Raw genomic sequence first — 18818 nt, forward strand, 5'->3', positions numbered from 1 at the left:
TAACTAGTCAACAATGTTATAACCCCCAGTATAGCATGACCCTCAGACCCTCCTTCCGAAGAAAATGACAGTCCTAACCTGGCACCATGTTCATTCGTGCTCTATTCTTTATTCCATGATTCAACCACCCCCCCAACCACCGTCACTCGTGTACTCGCTCGTCCGTTTTCAGGGAAATTTTGTTGTGACACGCCTCGTCTAGGATCCTTACCCTGAACTGAACAAGTATCAACAATGGTCAAAAAAAATTTGTTAAATTTAAAAAATAATTGTATTCATTTTTGCAGAAGTATTGTCACTGTAAAGGTAACTTTCAATATTGAAACTTAACTTCCGAGACTTTATTTTCCAGTCTATCTATCCATCCATTGACTCAATTTCAGTCATCAGTGCCACGCAGCTGCTCCAAGTTCATAAATTGTAACTAAAAGTACATGAGTACAGGTAAGTCATAAGCTTACCTAGATACAGACTTTAAGGTACATATTTCGAAGTGCATAACAAACACCAAATTGGTGTCATAACAAACACCAAATTGGTGTCGATGACCTGACATGCATGCATTCTTTTGTGATGGTCTTTCAATTTGTGCCGAGTGTCCTTGGCAGACTTGACTATGCTTCAGTGGTCATGAAAGGATTCAATAGATAACCTCTGCCCCACTAATCCCCAGCTATTGTAGGTATCCTAGGTGAATTCAAATTTGCCATCAAATTGCATCGTTTTATATATCAAATTAAAGCCCTTGAGTAAACTAAGCCAAAACTGAAAACCTTTTTTTCATAGCACTTTCCGTAGCAAAGTTACATCTTGTCAAAGATTGACTTTCATCAAAAAGATTCAGTTAGCAAAATTCCCCAAAACGGCATTTCGGGGTGTTTCTAGATCTTAGTCTCATGGCGATGGCAGCTTTTTTTAATGGAACTGCTATCAAAATCCCTCTAAAATTCCATGTGCGACTTGATTATCACCATAAAAATCATATATTTGGGTCAAGTGAAGTATAGAAAACATATTTATGTAGGTTTCCTTCACCCACCTATTCTCGAAAAAAATTCAAATTTCAATGTAAATATGCATTGTGTTGGGGCCCCGGTCTCGGCGAATTCGCTGACTAGTAAATGTGTTAACTAAGGTTTGCCTAGGTTACCTAGCTATTGTCTGAAATTGCACCTCGGAAGATATATTATAACAACTCAGTCCCTCAAATGATAGTCATATAACGACCAAAAGATAAATGACTGACTATCATTGAGGACTGAGTTCCGCAGTCTAAAGCTTACCTAAAGTTTAATAATTCTTTATTACTTCCGTGGTCCGAGCTGTGCGCCAAGCGTAGACGAGCGTACACACAGAAGAAATAAACAATCACACTGAGTGGCTGATCAACGGACTTGACAATACATTGTAAGCCGGTTGACCCCATGCATTGGCCGTCGGCGTGGCGCGTAGTAGCCGTAGTAAGTACTAAGTAGGCCTGTAGGTAGGCGACCTTGTTGTCACTTTCTACGCGATCGCAAATCACCAGCGCGTACCCGGACCACGGAAGTAATAAAAAATTAACTTTAGCATTGCCTAGTACAAGGAACTTATACATTGTCCTCATTCACAAACTGATATCTGTCCAACGTATAAAGGCTAAGACCGTACTGCAGATTGCTGAAGCCTGTCAAGAATAGGCTCCGTCACCCGTTGTTTGGGATCCCTCACAGTCTCCCAAAACATCAAAACACCTAAAGTGATGCACATACTTACGACCAGTTGTTAGTTCACCACGTAAACTTGTAAGTTGTATGGCTCAGAATTCGGACCGCTCGCCAATAAGTTTACTGTCATTGCGTATTTTGAAATTGTTGACGTTTTGATGATCCCCGATTTCCAGTCCATTATTTTAGTTGTGTCACGTCCATGACGCTCAGCCCTCGAATTATTAAAGGATCTGAAGGGGCACAGCAACTTTTTAGGGCAAGTTGAAAATTGCCTGGGATTTTCACTGAAAAAGCAAGGCAGCACGGCAGTTTGTAATATTTCAAGAGGGCATCATGGCAATTTGAGAAGGGCACCAAGGCAATTTCTCAAAAGTGAAGAAAACACACACAAACATAGATAGATGATTTTATAATGAAGGGGCAGGGCTGGGGCACCGACGGCAACTTCATTAGAGGGTAAGTGACTGCCTTGGGTAAAGGACATATTTTGAGGGCCAGGGTTCGAATTCGGCTGTATCGCATAGCAGTTTGCTCCATATTTTGAAGCAACTGCTACCCAATTTGCATTTGTATAGCACTTTTTATAGTGCTTTAGTATATGGCTCAAAATATGCTAAGGTATCATATTATAGCCATATATTTTGACATCTTTTTTTAAAAATAATAATTATAGAAATGGAATATTTGCTAGTTTAGTGGCAAGTTTAGGTAGTAAAGACATAGCATACACAATTCCTTTCACTCTAAATAATAAAAAAAATAAAAAATAGCTGTAAAAATGCCTATTTTTACACTTTTATTTGTAACATGCCAAGAGACGCCTTTTTTCAACAGCTTTTAATTTTTTTTATGGATCCTTATAGAAATTCATGTGACCTGTTTCCCAAAATGGTGCAGTAAACCAGGCCCACAAAATCCACGGGACCGCGGGACCGGCGGTCCCAGAAAGAAATTAACAGCTGCAGAAAATTTTTTAAGCCAATAAAAAAAATATTAAAAAAATGAAAAAAAAAAAAATCGCAAAAATTGTAAGTTTCAAACTCTCAAACTCAACTTCAAGATTTATTATTTATTGTTTTCCACCTTATTATATGCCTCTTTGTCCATTTTCCCCTTCCGTTCCCTATCTCCATGTTCAATTTCAGTCATTATTATCCATAAAATAAACTCAGTGCGTCGTGGCGGTCGTGAGCGACTCGGTGCTCATTAAAATTCTGCAAGGACAACGTTAGTCTTTTGTACAGTCTTTGTGAGCCTACTTACCACGTGCTCCAAGTACTACCCGGATTGACACAATACGATGCATGCGGAAGAGACCAGTATTAAATGACAGACACCCAACACGCTATTTTTAGACATAATTATCTTGCTTAATTTAATTATTGTTTGGTATGAGTTTCAGTATGAAAATGGTATTCCCAGCATCAAGAAATATTTCTCATTTTGTTTCTGCCTTAGTATCAACTTTTAAGTCCTTTTTGAAAAAAAAAGGGTTTTATTGTCAAGCTATTTTACGAACGAGGCAATGCTGACTCGTGAAGCGAAGCAAACGTAAACACAGCCGGAAGGCATGCTGTCAGTGTCATCTAATTGTCACGGATCGAATGATTGATCACGTACCAAGGTGAGTCAAGGGTCGCGCTAGGCTGCGTTTTTGCGTCCCGGACCCACCAAAACCCGAATCTCACGCATGAATATTGCAAAAGCAGTGAGTTATTGCGTCCCGTCGTACGCAACAAAAATTCCCACATGTTGTTTTCTATATCCAGGTTTCATAAAACTAGGCTCAAAAGTTTCCTCAACTTGCATTATGCACATCATTTTCAAGCAACTGAACCCTGAAATACCAAATTATGGCCTAATTTACTTCAATAATTAATATTATGCACAGTAATACTGCTTTATGAGTGAAAATTTTGACAGCAGAACAGCTGTGATATCGCGAAAATATGGCGAGATCTCTGGCAGACATTGAACGTTTACTGGTAACAACAGAAAATAGAGGGCAGTATAAAAAGTATTATTGGGCAGCCAGTGTCGGGCGGTAAATATTAGGTAATTATACTGATTTGATTGAAATAAAAAAGAAAAGAAAAAAAAAAAAGAAAGAAAAAAAGAAAGAAAAAAAAAAAAGAAAGAAAGAAAAAGAAAAGAAAAGAAAGAAAAAAGAATGAAAGAAAAAACAAAAAAATACAATAATATTTAATAAACCCCTGCCCCCCCCACCCCCAAAAAATAGTATGGTATTACAAAATAGATTGAATTGGCTAGACAATTATGAATAGTTGGGACCCCCGATATTTCTTTAGGGACCCCCCATTTTTGCATTTTCTGTTAGCTCGGGGGTCCCATCATTTTCTGGATATTACTGAACTTGATTCCATCAAATAACAACTTTCAAACTGGCCGTATTCAACAATATTCAACGATGGGACCGGCAGGGGACCGGGCCTGTATGCATTGGTATGGCTGGCATGGCTGCCGAATTTTGCAGAAACTCATGAAGAAATCAGATGCAAATGATAAATAGTTTTGTTGTAGTATGATTTATTATTTTCATTGTAATGTGACAAGAAGATGGGTGATTAAGGTGTAGCATCTTCGTATTCTTTGACTTCTTTGACACAGGATTGATACTGTTCACACACAACTATGCTACTAATGCTAGACGGGTAATAAATACACATTTTACACACAGGATTGATACTACTTGCCAGTTGGCATGTTTTATTTATTGCCTCAATCAGTCAATTGACTGACAAATTTTATAAGTTATTAACATAGGAGGACATAATCACACAAATTGTGACACAATGTCTGAATGTCATTACAGTGTGATGGTGACCATCCATTCATGTATAATTTATATAAAATTTGTTATGTATTACTAATACTATACTCATATCATACTGTAATAATACAAAAGGTACCCATTTAAAGGTGCAACATTACATATTTTCACACAATTTTTATCAATAGCAGGTCATTTTATGCTATATGTGTTAATGTGTTTTGAAATTTAAAGTCCTAAACATTTCCAAAAAAATGGTCCAAAACTAGGCCCAGATCGCACCAGAGAGCATCAAAATACCTTTGGCTTCCAGGGCCCTAAGGCGGGCCCTGGACCACAGCCGTGGGGACTTGGCGCTCACGCTGGCGCTCGTGATGTGCTTCAGCACTTTATATTTGACAGAAAATATTTGCCATTACAATTTAAGGTCCCAGAAAGAGTCAACATTTTTTGGGGCCCTGCAGTAAACCAATCAAAAAAACAGAAAGAGGCATTATGAATTATAAGTTAACAGATCAAAAAAAGGATTTAAAAGTTTGCCTTGCATATATGTTACTATTGTCTGTCAAACTTTTGATTGATTTTGAAGTCCCTCAGTTTTTTATAAACAAAGACTTGAAGCATAAACTAAAGGGTAAATCTATTGTAAATAACTTCATTTCTCCATATTATAATCAATTTGTAAGTGGCTGCCATCTTTTTTGAACATATAACAATTTTAAAATTTTTCTTGAAATGTCCGTCAAATAGTAACATACGCAAGACGGTGCTGTAATTCCTGCTAAACTAGGGTGATAGAGCTAATTATGCTACATGACATAGCATTTAGCTCCACCTAGCTTTGTGGCACTTTCACTTTGTGAGGAGAAGCTTTTTTGATGACACAATCCATTGTTACAATGTAAGTGTTGTCTGTCAAACATTTGTACGCAAGTAACATACGCATGATTTGTATGTGTCTGTCAATACGCAATACGTTTAAAAAAATTAAAAATCACTTGATGTTCATATTATGATGATGGTTTAGAGTTTATAAAAGTGTTTTAAAACATGTGATTTATAAACTGCATGTGATCTTTATTCAATTTCCCATCTTGAACTACTGTTTTGCCAAATTATTATTCTGTATGTTACATTTGACAGACATCTTGCGTATGTTATGGCTTGACAGACACACATATTTTATTTATAACAATTTATCCTCCTTATTGTAATATTTGGACACATTTTTTTCCACAATCAGTTGCTGTAGGTCCTACACCTAAATAACCACAAAATACCTTATGTAATACCGGTACTTTATAAATTTTTATTTGATTGCAGAAAATCATCAAAATTGTGTCTGTCAAATATAACGTACGCAAGGGCTAGAAAATTAAATTTGTGAAGTAAATGGTCTATAACTTATCTTTCTTTTAGTGTATTATGAGCGATATATGTGCATACTATAATTTAAACCTGGTTGGAGACCAAAAGAAAAGAGCTGGAAAAATAATTGTGTGTTACACTTTTATGACACCTTAGCTTATTTTGAGCCATATGGAAGTATCTTGATTATGAGGAATTAGCCAAAAACTGCTACGCAAAATTTGTAAACGAATTCGAACCCTGTTGAGGGCATTACGGCAGTGGGGATGGGCACCCACAGCAAAATGCCATGGGTGCTGTGGGTTAATCTTCTATCTTCTTGTCTTGATGAATACTGCCTAACACCCCTTTGCAGGAGTCACTCAAGCAGGTTTAGGTGGGCACGTATAGTGCTATTTGATGCTATTCTTCTTCCGTGATATTATACAATTTGTTGACTGCTGATTTGAACTTTTGTTTCTCTTCTATGGTAGTGATTTCTTTGGGCAGATTATTCCAATCAATCAGTGTTCTTGGAATGAATGATTGTTTATAACAGTTTTTATTTGCTTGAATTGGTGTGAAGTTTCTTGAGTTTGGTGAGGTTAGTCTAGTTGACCGTTGGACCGGACGCAGGATATTTCGAGTTGGTATGGCAAGGTGACTCCCAATAGCCTGATTAAATAGACAAAGTCGGGCTACTTTCCTACGTGTAGCCAAATAGCCATATCTTTTTTTTCTTTGAGCATGAGTACAGATTGCGGCGTATAAAACCCAGAGTCGGGGCTCGAAATAAGGAGGGCCCAAGGGTCCTCAGCCCCGAAAATCAGTGAGGGCCTGCAAAAGACACATCCAGGGGGCCCAAATGGCCCGCAAAATTTGAGGCAATTTTTCTCCCTTTTTTGTGGGGTTCACCAATGGCCCAGAATTCGGGTCCACAAAAATTTGTGAGGGCCCTCAAACATTTAAGATCAAGGGCCCAAATGGCCCTCAGAAATTCTGGCTTATTTCGAGGCCTGCCCAGAGTCCTATTTGCTTTTGCAGATACGTTGTTTATGTATGAGTTCCATGACAGGTCTTGGGATATGTTCACACCCAGATATGTATGTATGACTATTGACTAGTTGTTTCTTGTAACTTTGTGTTATTTACATGTAGATTGTTTGTAAAATGATGCAGTGTTCTGGCATGGGTTACTCTAAGGACATAACATTTACTGACATTAAATTCCATCTGCCAATCATTTTGCCATGCTGTGAGTGTATCCAGATCAGCTTGCAATTTGCTAGCATCCTCGGGTCCAGCTACTGACCTATACAAAATACAATCATCAGCAAAAAGCCGCACTTGTGATGATTGGTTGGTAGGGGGATCTATTCTTCCATTAATCGCCCCCAAAGGGAGGGAATAATTTTACCCCTTTGGGGAAGAATTTGCATTTTAAAAAAGAAAAAAAAAAAAATAGAGGGGAAAACAGAAGAAAGTCAACAGGATTCAAGGAAGATTAAAAATAAAATAAACTAATTTGGGGGAAAATGTATAACAGGAACATGTATTATTATGTTTTATGGCTATTTTTGGAATGAAATAGATGGTCACTGGCTGGCAGTGACTGCTCTACAGGGTAGGTGAATTCATCAAGTGTCATTTAGGGAAGAATTATAATGCGTACATAGCATTAGCATACATGTATTGGTCCCTTGGCTTTTACCCATTCCCATCCCAAAATAATTATAATAAACCACGGACTTTACATAAAACAGGGATAAGTTGGGTCAGTAATTCTTCCCTGCCTAGGCAATAGTGACTAATAGTGGTCATACTATAGGTAATAATGCACACAAAGATTAAGGGAGCTCTGCTTTGCATATTTCATACAAAATCCATTTTCTATTTAGTTTGGACATCTGCCTATCTAGGGAAGCATTTGGGATTCTAAGGGAAGACAGAACATTATTAGTTAACAGCTCTATTGTCCAGGCTTCGATAATTATTTTTTTTTAATTGCCCGATCAGGCAAGCTTAGGTCAACTTTTGCTTGCCCGATTATGTCCGAATATTTGAGAAAGAAAACCGTCAACAAGTACTATAGCTAAAATTGCCTAGAAATAGTACAGGTGCCAATATCGATGTGATGTAGGACTTGCATAGGATTACACAGAGATATTTCTTGCCAAAATTTGACCATTTCTAGGCAAGTTGGCCCTACTTTGTCTGCATTATGTGAAAAAGGACAGTCTTTTAAAAGGGATCTGGAATGGGCGTTTTGAGCGTTTCGACAGTATTTTTTGTGGGACATGAGAGCACCTCAGACGTATCGAATTGCATTCTGAATACAAAGCATGTCTTTCCGATATCAAATAATTTTCATTTTTTGAAATTCACGATATAATACAAATTTTATGACAAATTATTAAAATTTGATATTTTTCAAATTTTTGATATAACAGTCCTCGAAGTAAATTTTACAAATCTAATGATATATTCTTAAAGTGTATGTAGCTGGGAGGAAAAGCCGACGATCAATTGAAAATTTTGACCTTTCATATTGAAGATATGGATTTTTTCCCAAAAGGCCTAATTTTTTTGGTGTTTTGGGAAAAAAAATCCATATCTTCAATACGAAAGGTCAAAATTTTCAATTGATCGTCGGTTTTCATCCCACCTACATACACTTTGAGTATAAATCATCAGATTTATAAAGTTTACTTCAAGTAGGGGAGATTGGGGTTAGTTGAAACATTTTTCACAAAATCGCTTTTTACGCAAAACCGATTACTTTCAAGAAACACTAACCATATCAGTATAAACATATACATACATGCTACAAATACAGCCTTAAACTTTATTGGACCTGCTTATGATTATTCATATAATCCAATTTGAAAATTTGAAAAAAAGTGCTTCAACTAACCCCACCCCTGGGGTAAGTTGAAACATAGGGTGGGGTTAGTTGAAACACGGCTTGTAAAAATTTCAAAATAATTATTATTGTGTTGTTAGGGTTATACTTCCCTTGAAGGCACCCTTTAACATACAATCAGTGTGAAAAAATGAATAAATAAATATGTGGGAGTGCGGGTCAATACTTTGGACTAGGCCTGGCATTTTCGGTAATTTTGTACCCGGTACCGGCTGCTTTTTGGGCGGGTAAACCGGCACCCGAAATTGAATTTTTTTTTTTTTAAGTTTTTTTTTAAGTTTTGTAGTGTCGGTGGACCTAGACCTATAAAATGCTAGGATCATTCATGGTTGACCTTTTTGAATTTCGGGTACCCGGGCAGGGTATTTCCTGCCCGGGTAATGTAATAAAATGCCAGCCTTACTTTGGACACAAGGTGACGAGTGTCACCATGGACCAAAATATGAGAAGCCTAAAATATTATAAAATGTACTTTCTGTGTGCACTTTTTGCTTGTATAATTGCTTTTTAACCATATTAAAGCAATATTGAAGAAATGGTAAACATGTTACAAAGTTTTAAAAAGTCAAATTTTTAACCATATTTTTCTATGCGATTTTCATGTGTCAACTAACCCCACCTCAAAAGTTTCAACTAACCCCGATGCCTATTTTTACATTTCAAAGTTCATTACACAAAATAAGAAATCCAATTAAACTTTTATTTTTATTTATTCTGGGACTTACTACTAGTGCTTATGATACTCAAAAAATAATCCCCTGAATCTTCAAACAACATGGAGATAACGCATCTTTTCTGAGGGGTATAAAAATTAGTCAGTAAGTCAAAAACAGATATTCCTTTCCCAAGCCAACACTGGTGGGGCATCAGTGCTGTTGCTAATTTGGTGGATGACCCTTACTAATACCTATTACTAGGTGCCAGTATTTTACCAAATTAATTTTTTGTGTCAGAAAAAATTACAATGTTTCAACTTACCCCGCGTTCCAACTAACCCCAATCTCCCCTACTGTTAAATATCAAAAATATCAATTTTTAATGATTTGCCATAAAATGTGTATTACGTTGCAAATTTCAAAAAATCAAAATTATTTGATATCAGAAGGACATTCTTCAGTATTCAGAATGCAATTGATATGTCTGATGTGCTCTAATGTCCCACAATAAATACTGTCCAAACGTTCATACCCCTTCCCTTAAGTAAGTATATGTGCAACACTTTTGATGTTTTGGGAGACTGTGAGAGATCCTAATCAGCGGATGACGGAGCCTATTCTTGACTGTGTAATATTCCTTCAACACGCTGCCGTACGGTAACAGGCTTATACGATGGACAGATACTTATCAGTTTGTGAATGAGGACATCGTATAAGTTCCTTGTACTAACCAGTTGTAGTAACTACAAATTTCGAATGTTTGAGGATTTGTTCTCAAGTTGTACTGAAGTGATAAACGGTCTTGACAACACAATCTTGACAACAGAATTGGGTGAGGAGAATCAACTTTGATTCTCCTGAGCTTCAATATTGGAGTCTGAGGCCCTGATCATGTTTGAGCACAGTTACATGTTCTTCAATTTGACAAGTTGATGTCAAATGATCTATTGTATCTTTTGAACATAGTGCATCCAAAGTTTTGTATTTTTGATCGCAAAGATCAGATATTTTTTATTCCCAGCTTGAATTCTGTACCCGCCTGGTGGCTTCGCAAGGGTGCAGAATTCGGCAGAAGATGACGGTAATTAATTTTGCCTTTTTGGACACTAAAACGCATTTGATACCTAATTTTGTTTCAATGAAGTCTTTTAGCAATCACAATGAAGTGAGTACAAATTTTCAAGGGCGGATCCAGGACTGCTTACCCCCGGGGTGCTTTAAAAAAATCGTAAAAAATGTGCGATGCAGGGGGGTGTCTGAGGGGGGATGTGCCCCCCTCAGAAATAAGAAACTTTTGCAAAAATGAAGACCTAATTGAAGCGATTTGGTGGACCATTTTGTCACTATTAGTGTGTAAAATTTTAGTTTGAAAAAGCCGAAAATTTGTGAAATAACGGGGAATTTTTTTTTTCGTGGACAAGTTTTCCCTATAATTGTTGTATGCCTATGCATTGTTTTAAACATAAATTGGCAAATGTTGAAAGCAGAAGCTAAAATGGCTACTTGTTTATGCACTACGCAGGGGGGGTCAGAAGTAAGAAACTTTTGCAAAATGAAGACCTAATTGAAGCGATTTGGTGGACCATTTTGTCACTATAAGTGTGTTTGAAAAAAAAACCCGAAAATTTATGAAATGACGGCCCGTCCATGAAGCCTTTCGTGGACAAGTTTTCCCTATTATTGTCATCTAGATCTAGTGACTTTGGTGACAAATGTAATAGGCCCTGCAGATCAGCGGACCTGCAGTAATTTTCACAAGCTTTTGGTATACGAGGACCTGCCTTGAGCAATGCCTAAAATAATTGCAGACCTATATTATAGGGCCTACTTCCGATCCGATCGACCCGACTGTGTGGTTTTTTAGGCATGGACCTATACTCAATTATGTGCAATTCTCTCCTCCTTTTCCCTTTTCTTTTTCTCCTTTTTTTAAAAATCTCTTTTCCCCCTTTCTCTTTTCTTCTCTCATTTCCTCTTTTTTTTGTGGGAGGAGGGCCCTCTGCCCCTAAACCGCGCCTTCTGTAAAGTTAGGTGCCTAGGGTGTTGTAAGGGGGCAGCGTCCTCTTGCCTTGGGAAATTTTGCATTTCTGAACTCAATTTGCGCGATTTGGTGCATACTTTTCCCTTCTGTTCTTTCTTTCTTTCTCCCTTTCTTCCTTTCTTTCTTTTCTCTCTCTCTCTCTCTCTCTCTCCCTCTCTCATTTTTTTTTGTTGCGATTCATACCCCGGGGTGCTGCAGCCACCAAAGCACCCCCCCCGGATCCGCGCTTGCAAATTTTATAGGGTGCACAACTTATAAGTTCCCCCCTAAGTACTTTTTAGAATAAATCGAAAAATATTTGACGCAATGCAACGGTGTAAAATGATATGGGTAGCCTTATTTGTTTTACACATATGGTCCAATTTATAGCGTCATACGTCATTGCGTTTGGTCACAATGGTTCATTATGTAAACAAAAGAGACCGTTTTTGCCACTGTTAAAAGTTGCATCTGAGTCCATAGGAGGCAACTCTCAAACAATACAATATGCCAGGAATATTCATGTGTTTGTTAAAGAAAACTAATCTTTGTTTTTCTTCGTTTTCAAAGGCAAAGCAGGTGTTTAATTCTTTTCTCGTTAATAATAAATGGCTGAATTGGGTGGGGTATGTACTGCGGTGAGAATAGACCATACATCGCCAGTAGTTCATCACCAATTTCCTCGCGGTCGAGCAATAGGTTTGCTGGATGAAAATGTACCAGTGAAAGAAATTGCTCGTCGCGTTGTATGGGAGTTGTGTCTAATGCGATTCAAAATTGGGAACAAAACTGCATATGACATCAGGAGAAGTGAAAAATCAGCCAAGAGCACCTCGTGGACGTGCCACGTCTGTTCGCCAGAACATGTCAATAGTGAATATGGCTAAAACCAGTAACGGACCCGAACTTTAATAAACAGCATGCGACGATGTTGTAATGTACTTGTTAACAGTGTAGGAGGACACATTCCCTAGTGAATATCTAGACTTTAAGTTTTATGGTTTTATTTCCATTACAAACACATGAACAGACCTGACATACTGTATTGTTTGAAAATTGACTCCTATGGACCAAGGTGCAACTTTTCAAACTGCCTCTTTTTTTTACATAATGAACCATTGTAACCGAACGCAATGATGTGTGAAACTACAAATTGGTCCAGATTTGTGAAACAAATACGGTTACTCGTAACTTTTTACAATTTTACATTTCGTTAAATAATTTTCGATTTCTTTCAAAAAGCATTAGGGGGAACTTATAAGTTGTGCACTGTATAGTTTAGTAATGTAATGCCATACAATGGCTCTATCCATACACCATTCCGGAATGGACCTTGTTACGGGGGTCTCCCCGTCAGTCCTGAACACCATCAATCCGAACCCCCGTCATTCCAAAAACCCGTTAGGGTTAGGTTTTGCATTAGGGCAAGGATTAGGGTTAGGGCAAGAGTTACGACACGGGTTAAGCGCCCGTCATACTTTCCTGCCGCTGCAGCAAGCGGCAGGGCGTTTCAACCAATGACAAGCCTTTATTGTGTCCATTTGTCTGCAATGCGCCATGCCGCTCAGCGGCAAGCGGCAGGGTAGTATGAAACCAGCATTAGGGTTACGGTTAACCCTAACAGGTTTTCAGACTGACGGGATTCAGATTGACGATGTTTGAGACTGACGGGGTGCCCCCCTTGTTGCCATGCCGACATAAATACACCTGAAAACCTGAAATACTTCAAGCCCGACTTCAAAACCATCAACCTTGGAGACCTCGCTAGGAAGGCATGCTTCAAAACTTAACCAGCTGTATGCGTGATGTAGTACATGTTTAGACAGCTACTTCAGGTGGTTTCATGCAGTATAACTTTCGGAAGGTGCTGAAGGTTGAAAGTTCATAATAATACATTGTATGTGAGTGACACTTACTGAAATTCAAGGTACCAGTACACGTAATACTTGAGACTATAGATATGCTCACAAAATTTTAAAGTCCTTTATTATCAAGTTGATACTAATCTCATTATAAAGAGATGTCTTTGTATAACTTTCGGAAGGTTGAAAGTTCATATATGATTGACACTTACTGTAATTCAAGGTACCGGTCATACACTAACTTTAAATGCTCACAAAATTTAAAAGTCATTTATTTATATGATCAAGTAAAAACTCATCTCATTACAAAGATCATAGATGGATCAATCATGTATTTCTTTACTCCATATAGAGTTATAATATGTTGGCATGATATTTTTACCCTGCTGACTTAACCATAGAGATACAAGAGTCATTCAATAAGTTCTACCTCCTAAATTTGGTTCTATATAATGGTAACTTAACTGCAAACTTAACATGCTTGTGATTCCACTAAAAGTATGCTGACACACACAGAAGGTACATCCTCTCATGATCAAGAATTACAGAATAAAGGTATTGTTTTTAGCTGCTGTCATGCATCTATCGTCTCATATAACACGTGTGACATCATTTCGTCTCATTGTTTTACGCTTGTCTTTTGTCAGTTGTCTTATGTCACCGAAAAAGCAAATATCAGTAATTTTTGTTTCTGTTGTTTCTTTTTGTTTTTCCTCTTACAGAATTGCAAATTGAAGCTGATTGTGTGAGAAAGGTGACTCCAGGACCAGAAATTCTCAGCAAAGGATCAGAAGTCATCAGCAAAACCAGCACCATCAATGGCTAGTTATCATGACCAGGTATTACAAAATCAACTACAAAGTGTTCTATTTCAAGCAATGGACTGATATGATGAATTGCATTCCTTGTATCCTGTATAATATCATGACTTTGTATGGTGACAATGAATCTATATACATTGGGCTGGACATGTATCTGTAGTCATCTTAATTACAGATAGCAGCAAGTTGTGAAATGAAAGAATCCATGATTGGTCAAGCAACTCAAGGTATTTTTGCTTAATACTAAAGTGTACACTACATACTGTATTCTGTGTGTTTAAGTAGGGGACAATGGCTGGACCAATGCAAACAAATTCGGCAACATTTGCAAGAAAACAAAGATTGGACCAATTTTTAGAACCTCAAAAAGGTGTCACATATGATCCAAGAGGAAGTAAGTGTGTGTCAGAATTGTTGATGCAAAATGGCGGGCAAGGACATAACACTACAGCTCTTCCTACTGACTATACAGACTCATTGCCAATGTTTTGCGAAGATGTGCTTGAAACATCTTCAAGCCAGATGCCAGTTACTTCATCTTACCAACAAAGTCAACATAAAACGGTCAGCCAGACATTGAAGAAAAAGAGCAAAAAAGCACCGCAAAGAACTGCACCATATGATCAGTCACATAGAATTCATTCAAATGCCCAAACATCTCAGAAGTTACCGTACCATAAAAGTGTGCAATATACTCAACTGCAAAGTAATCGCATTAAAATGGGTGCTACTCGTAGTCTTGATCGTTCACCAGTAACAAATGTGGGAAAGAACCCATCACCACCACAAAGAGCAGCCCATCAACACTCAACTCAAATTGTTCCACCGTGATACAGAGCCAGTCGGTAGTTTAGGTTCATATTTTACCTCTCGGTGGACAGGATGTCTTCCACTAGCGCCAAAACCAATCAGTCCAGTGAAACTAAATGTTAATCAGGTACAAGCAGGTGTTTCGCACCCAGTGCAGAATACACCTGCCTCATCAGCAGTAAGATTGTTACCTTTTGATGCTAGAGTGACTAAGGGTAGTAAGTTCAACACACCGAGTCATGTTCTTCCAAAACATCCACCAAAGACATCAAACCAAGGAAAACCATCATCAAGTCACAAGAAAAAATCTGCTCCATTGCCAATAGCAGTCAGGAATCTATGTAAAACTAAATCCAATACAAGTTGTGTTCTTGACATTGAACTGGAAAAGAAAAAGAAAGTTCATCTATCAAAACTGAAGCATACATCATCAGCGGATAGAGTCTCCACCAACAACGGTGTTTCGCTATCGACTGATGTTTATCAAGCATCGGACCTAACATCAGATGCTAAAGTCACAGCTAAAAGTAACAGTCAATCAAAAAGCGATAGCGATAAGCCAAGTGTTGTTCACAAATTAGCTGTGATGAATAAGCCTATCAGTCAATCAAACATGCTTCATGCTAGCGATAAGCCAAGTGTTGGTCCAAAATCAGCTGTGATGAATAAGCCTATCAGTCAATCAAACATGCTTCATGCTAGCGATAAGCCAAGTGTTGGTCCAAAATCAGCTGTGATGAATAACCCTATCAGTCAATCAAACATGCTTCATGCTAGCGATAAGCCAAGTGTTGGTCCAAAATCAGCTGTGATGAATAAGCCTAGCAGTCAATCAAACATGCTTCATGCTAGCGATAAGCCAAGTGTTGGTCCAAAATCAGCTCTGATGAATAACCCTATCAGTCAATCAAACATGCTTCATGCTAGCGATAAGCCAAGTGTTGGTCCAAAATCAGCTGTGAAGAATAAGCCTAGCAGTCAATCAAACATGCTTCATGCTAGCGATCCCAGTGTTGTTCCCAAATCAGTTGTGAAGAATAATGCTAACAATCAGTCAAACATCTATACTAGCGATAAGCCAAGTGTTGGTCCAAAATCAGCTGTGATGAATAAGCCTAACATTCAACCAAGCATCCATCGTGCAAGTGGTAAGCCCAGTATTGGTCCAAAATCAGCTATGAAGAACAAATCCAGCAAAACAAAATCAAAACATTTTGTGTCTTCCTTAATAAACAGACAAAACCAACCCCTTGTTATGCTGGTGCCTCTGAAGAAAACTCAGGAACTAGCTGATCAAGCAAATTTGATTTGCAATAACTTGGCAGGTGTGTCTCAAAAGCAAGCTGTAAACAAAATCAACACAACCAAAATGAAACAGACTTCTTCCCAAAAAACTAAACCGGCTGTGATGCCAGTTGCAATTGCTAAAAACACAGGACAGAAAGATAAAGCAATTATTGATAAGACAGCAATAAAGTCACATGTCAGGAAAGAACAATCATGTCAACAGAAATCAAGAAGCAGACCGTTGCTGAAAGACGTTCAAGTTGAATTGCCAATAGCGGTGGACAAAATCAAGTCATTAATTGCTGAGAAAAACGCTGACAATGTAAAACCAATGCGAAAACCAAATCTAAGCTTGAATCTTCATCACTAGAGAATGGTGCACACCCTGTCACATTGACTATTGCTGGGGATGTAACTAGAAAGCAAAGTGTAAGTCTGATGGATTCTGATGCAGAGCAAACCAATGAAATGGGATGCTCGCTGTCATCAAGTAATGAAAAACACCAACCTATTACATCCTCTAATCAGCCTAGCAGTGAATCTACCCCTCAAAAACGAGTTATACCAAAATTGAAAACTCGTGGGGCAAGGTTACTGGAGAATGCAATCCGCCCTTCATCAGTTAATGGAAGAAGTCCTGTAAAAATATCTGAGGAATATCAGATAATAGGTGAAGAAACACAAACTGTGATCCATTTGGTGTCTACGATGGATGGACATGTCATTGTAAGTCCTGAATCAGAACAAAGTCAAGGCATACTAGAATTTGTATCTACGACACATGAGAACCAAGACGCTACTCGGGTTATGGTGCTGCCTCTTACCTGTCACATCTGCATGCTTTCTTTTCATAGTTTTGACAGGTATATGCAACACAAATGGAGTCATCGTGGGATAAGGAGATGGTGTCCGAGATATCGTAAGCAGCCCACCAAGAAATCTACTCCTAAAAAGCAACTCGGATATGTGGTTATACGCAGAATCCCCGACCACACATGTGTGAATTCTGTGGCAAGAATTTTGTTCGTCGACGCGATGTTATTGTTCATTTACGAGTACATACAGGTGAGAAACCTTTCATTTGTGATTTATGTAACAAAGGATTCTCACAGAAAAGTCAGTTAAAGCGCCATGTAGATTCGCATTTGGGTGAAAAACCATTTGCATGTGAACTTTTGCGAGAATCGGTATTCGCGTAAAGATGGACTTAAACGGCACATGGTAACTCATTCCGGTTTGAGACCATATTCGTGTAATTTGTGCGGCGCTACATTCACATATAGTAGTACCTTAGGAGAACACATGGCACAGCATAGAGGTGACAGACCTCACAAGTGTAGTTACTGTCCACAAACTTTCATCAAAAAGATACGATTAACTGAGCATGAGAGAATCCATACTGGCATCAAACCTTTTGTCTGCCATATATGTAATGCCGGTTTCACAGCGACGCGTTTACTGAACAGTCATAAGAAGATTCACGCCGAGGTCCGTCCATTCACCTGTAACATTTGCCAAAAAGGTTTCACGCAAAACGGTGCGCTGACAAAACACATGGCATGTCATTCTAATGAGAAACCATGGAAATGCAGTGAATGTGGAAAGGGCTTTGCACAGCAGCAATACTTGAAGAACCACATGAAGGTTCACTCAGATATTAAACCATACAAGTGTGTGCACTGTGGCTGGGGGTTCCGAGATAAAACCAGTCATGTCCGTCATGAGAGGTTGCATACCGGAGTCAGACCGTATAAATGTAACAGGTGTGAGAAGAGTTTCAATAGGTCAACTCATCTCAACAAACATATGGCATGTCATAAGAAATATGATGCTATCAAAGAAAACAATTTGATGAAAATGAGGAAACAGGAAGAATGTAACTTGGACAAAGAGTAATCAAAACATACCTACATGATCAAGCAAATCAGTCAGAACTCAGAAATATTAAATTTTCAGTTTCTTATAGGATATTAAAAAGCATTTACAACGCTGCATTTTGCAGAAAACCCCATTGAAATTGAACAACCAGTTCCAAAGATATGAGCAATTAAAGAGTTGCCAAAACAACAGAAAACAAAAAGGAAATATTTCCTTTGTTTGGCTATATCTCAAAATCAATATTTCCGAGTTCCGACTGATTTGGCTTGATCACATATGTGACCCCTCGGCACAACTGAGCCCTGAAGTCGCCAATCATCATTTTTGAGATATTCAACCAAAATATTCTGCTTGAAATTAGCTTTAAAATGATGTATATCATGTCTATAGTAGTGAAAAATCAATAAAACAGTCAACAAATCCTTTGTTTCCTATTGTTTATTGTTAAGTTCGATGGAGCATATCTCAATAGTGGCACTGGCGACATCCGGGCTCAGTTGTGCCGAGGGGTCACATATTTGTTTATGTTTTGTAATGTTTAGGTACCATACCCTAAGTGGTAGAAATTATTTGACTTAGTCTACTACATCCATTAACTTGCAAGGCCAAAATAATAGCTTTTAAAATACCAAAGTGGGGTGACTTTGGACAGTGGGGTGACTTTGGACACGCATATAGGACAGGGTTGCTTGATATAAATCACAATTTTTTCCA

General features: G+C 38.1%; 1 protein-coding gene across 3 annotated transcripts in view; it reads left to right on the forward strand.

Annotated features, from left to right (window-relative positions):
* The first annotated feature begins 218 nt into the window (after nucleotides 1-218).
* Nucleotides 219-18818, forward strand: part of LOC140161113 (scavenger receptor class B member 1-like) — a 60093-nt gene continuing 41493 nt past the window's right edge. Inside the window, exons 1-2 of one of the 3 annotated variants that reach the window (XM_072184514.1) lie at nucleotides 219-444; nucleotides 14031-14147. In XM_072184514.1, the coding sequence (XP_072040615.1) occupies nucleotides 14127-14147 (21 nt within the window). In that variant the 5' untranslated portion in view covers nucleotides 219-444; nucleotides 14031-14126. Of the gene's footprint in view, nucleotides 445-14030; nucleotides 17637-18818 lie in introns of those variants that run through there. The other 2 variants (XM_072184512.1, XM_072184513.1) reach the window with 2 other exon arrangements.

The sequence above is a fragment of the Amphiura filiformis genome, chromosome 9 (assembly GCF_039555335.1).
Source record: "Amphiura filiformis chromosome 9, Afil_fr2py, whole genome shotgun sequence".
Taxonomy (NCBI): domain Eukaryota; kingdom Metazoa; phylum Echinodermata; class Ophiuroidea; order Amphilepidida; family Amphiuridae; genus Amphiura; species Amphiura filiformis.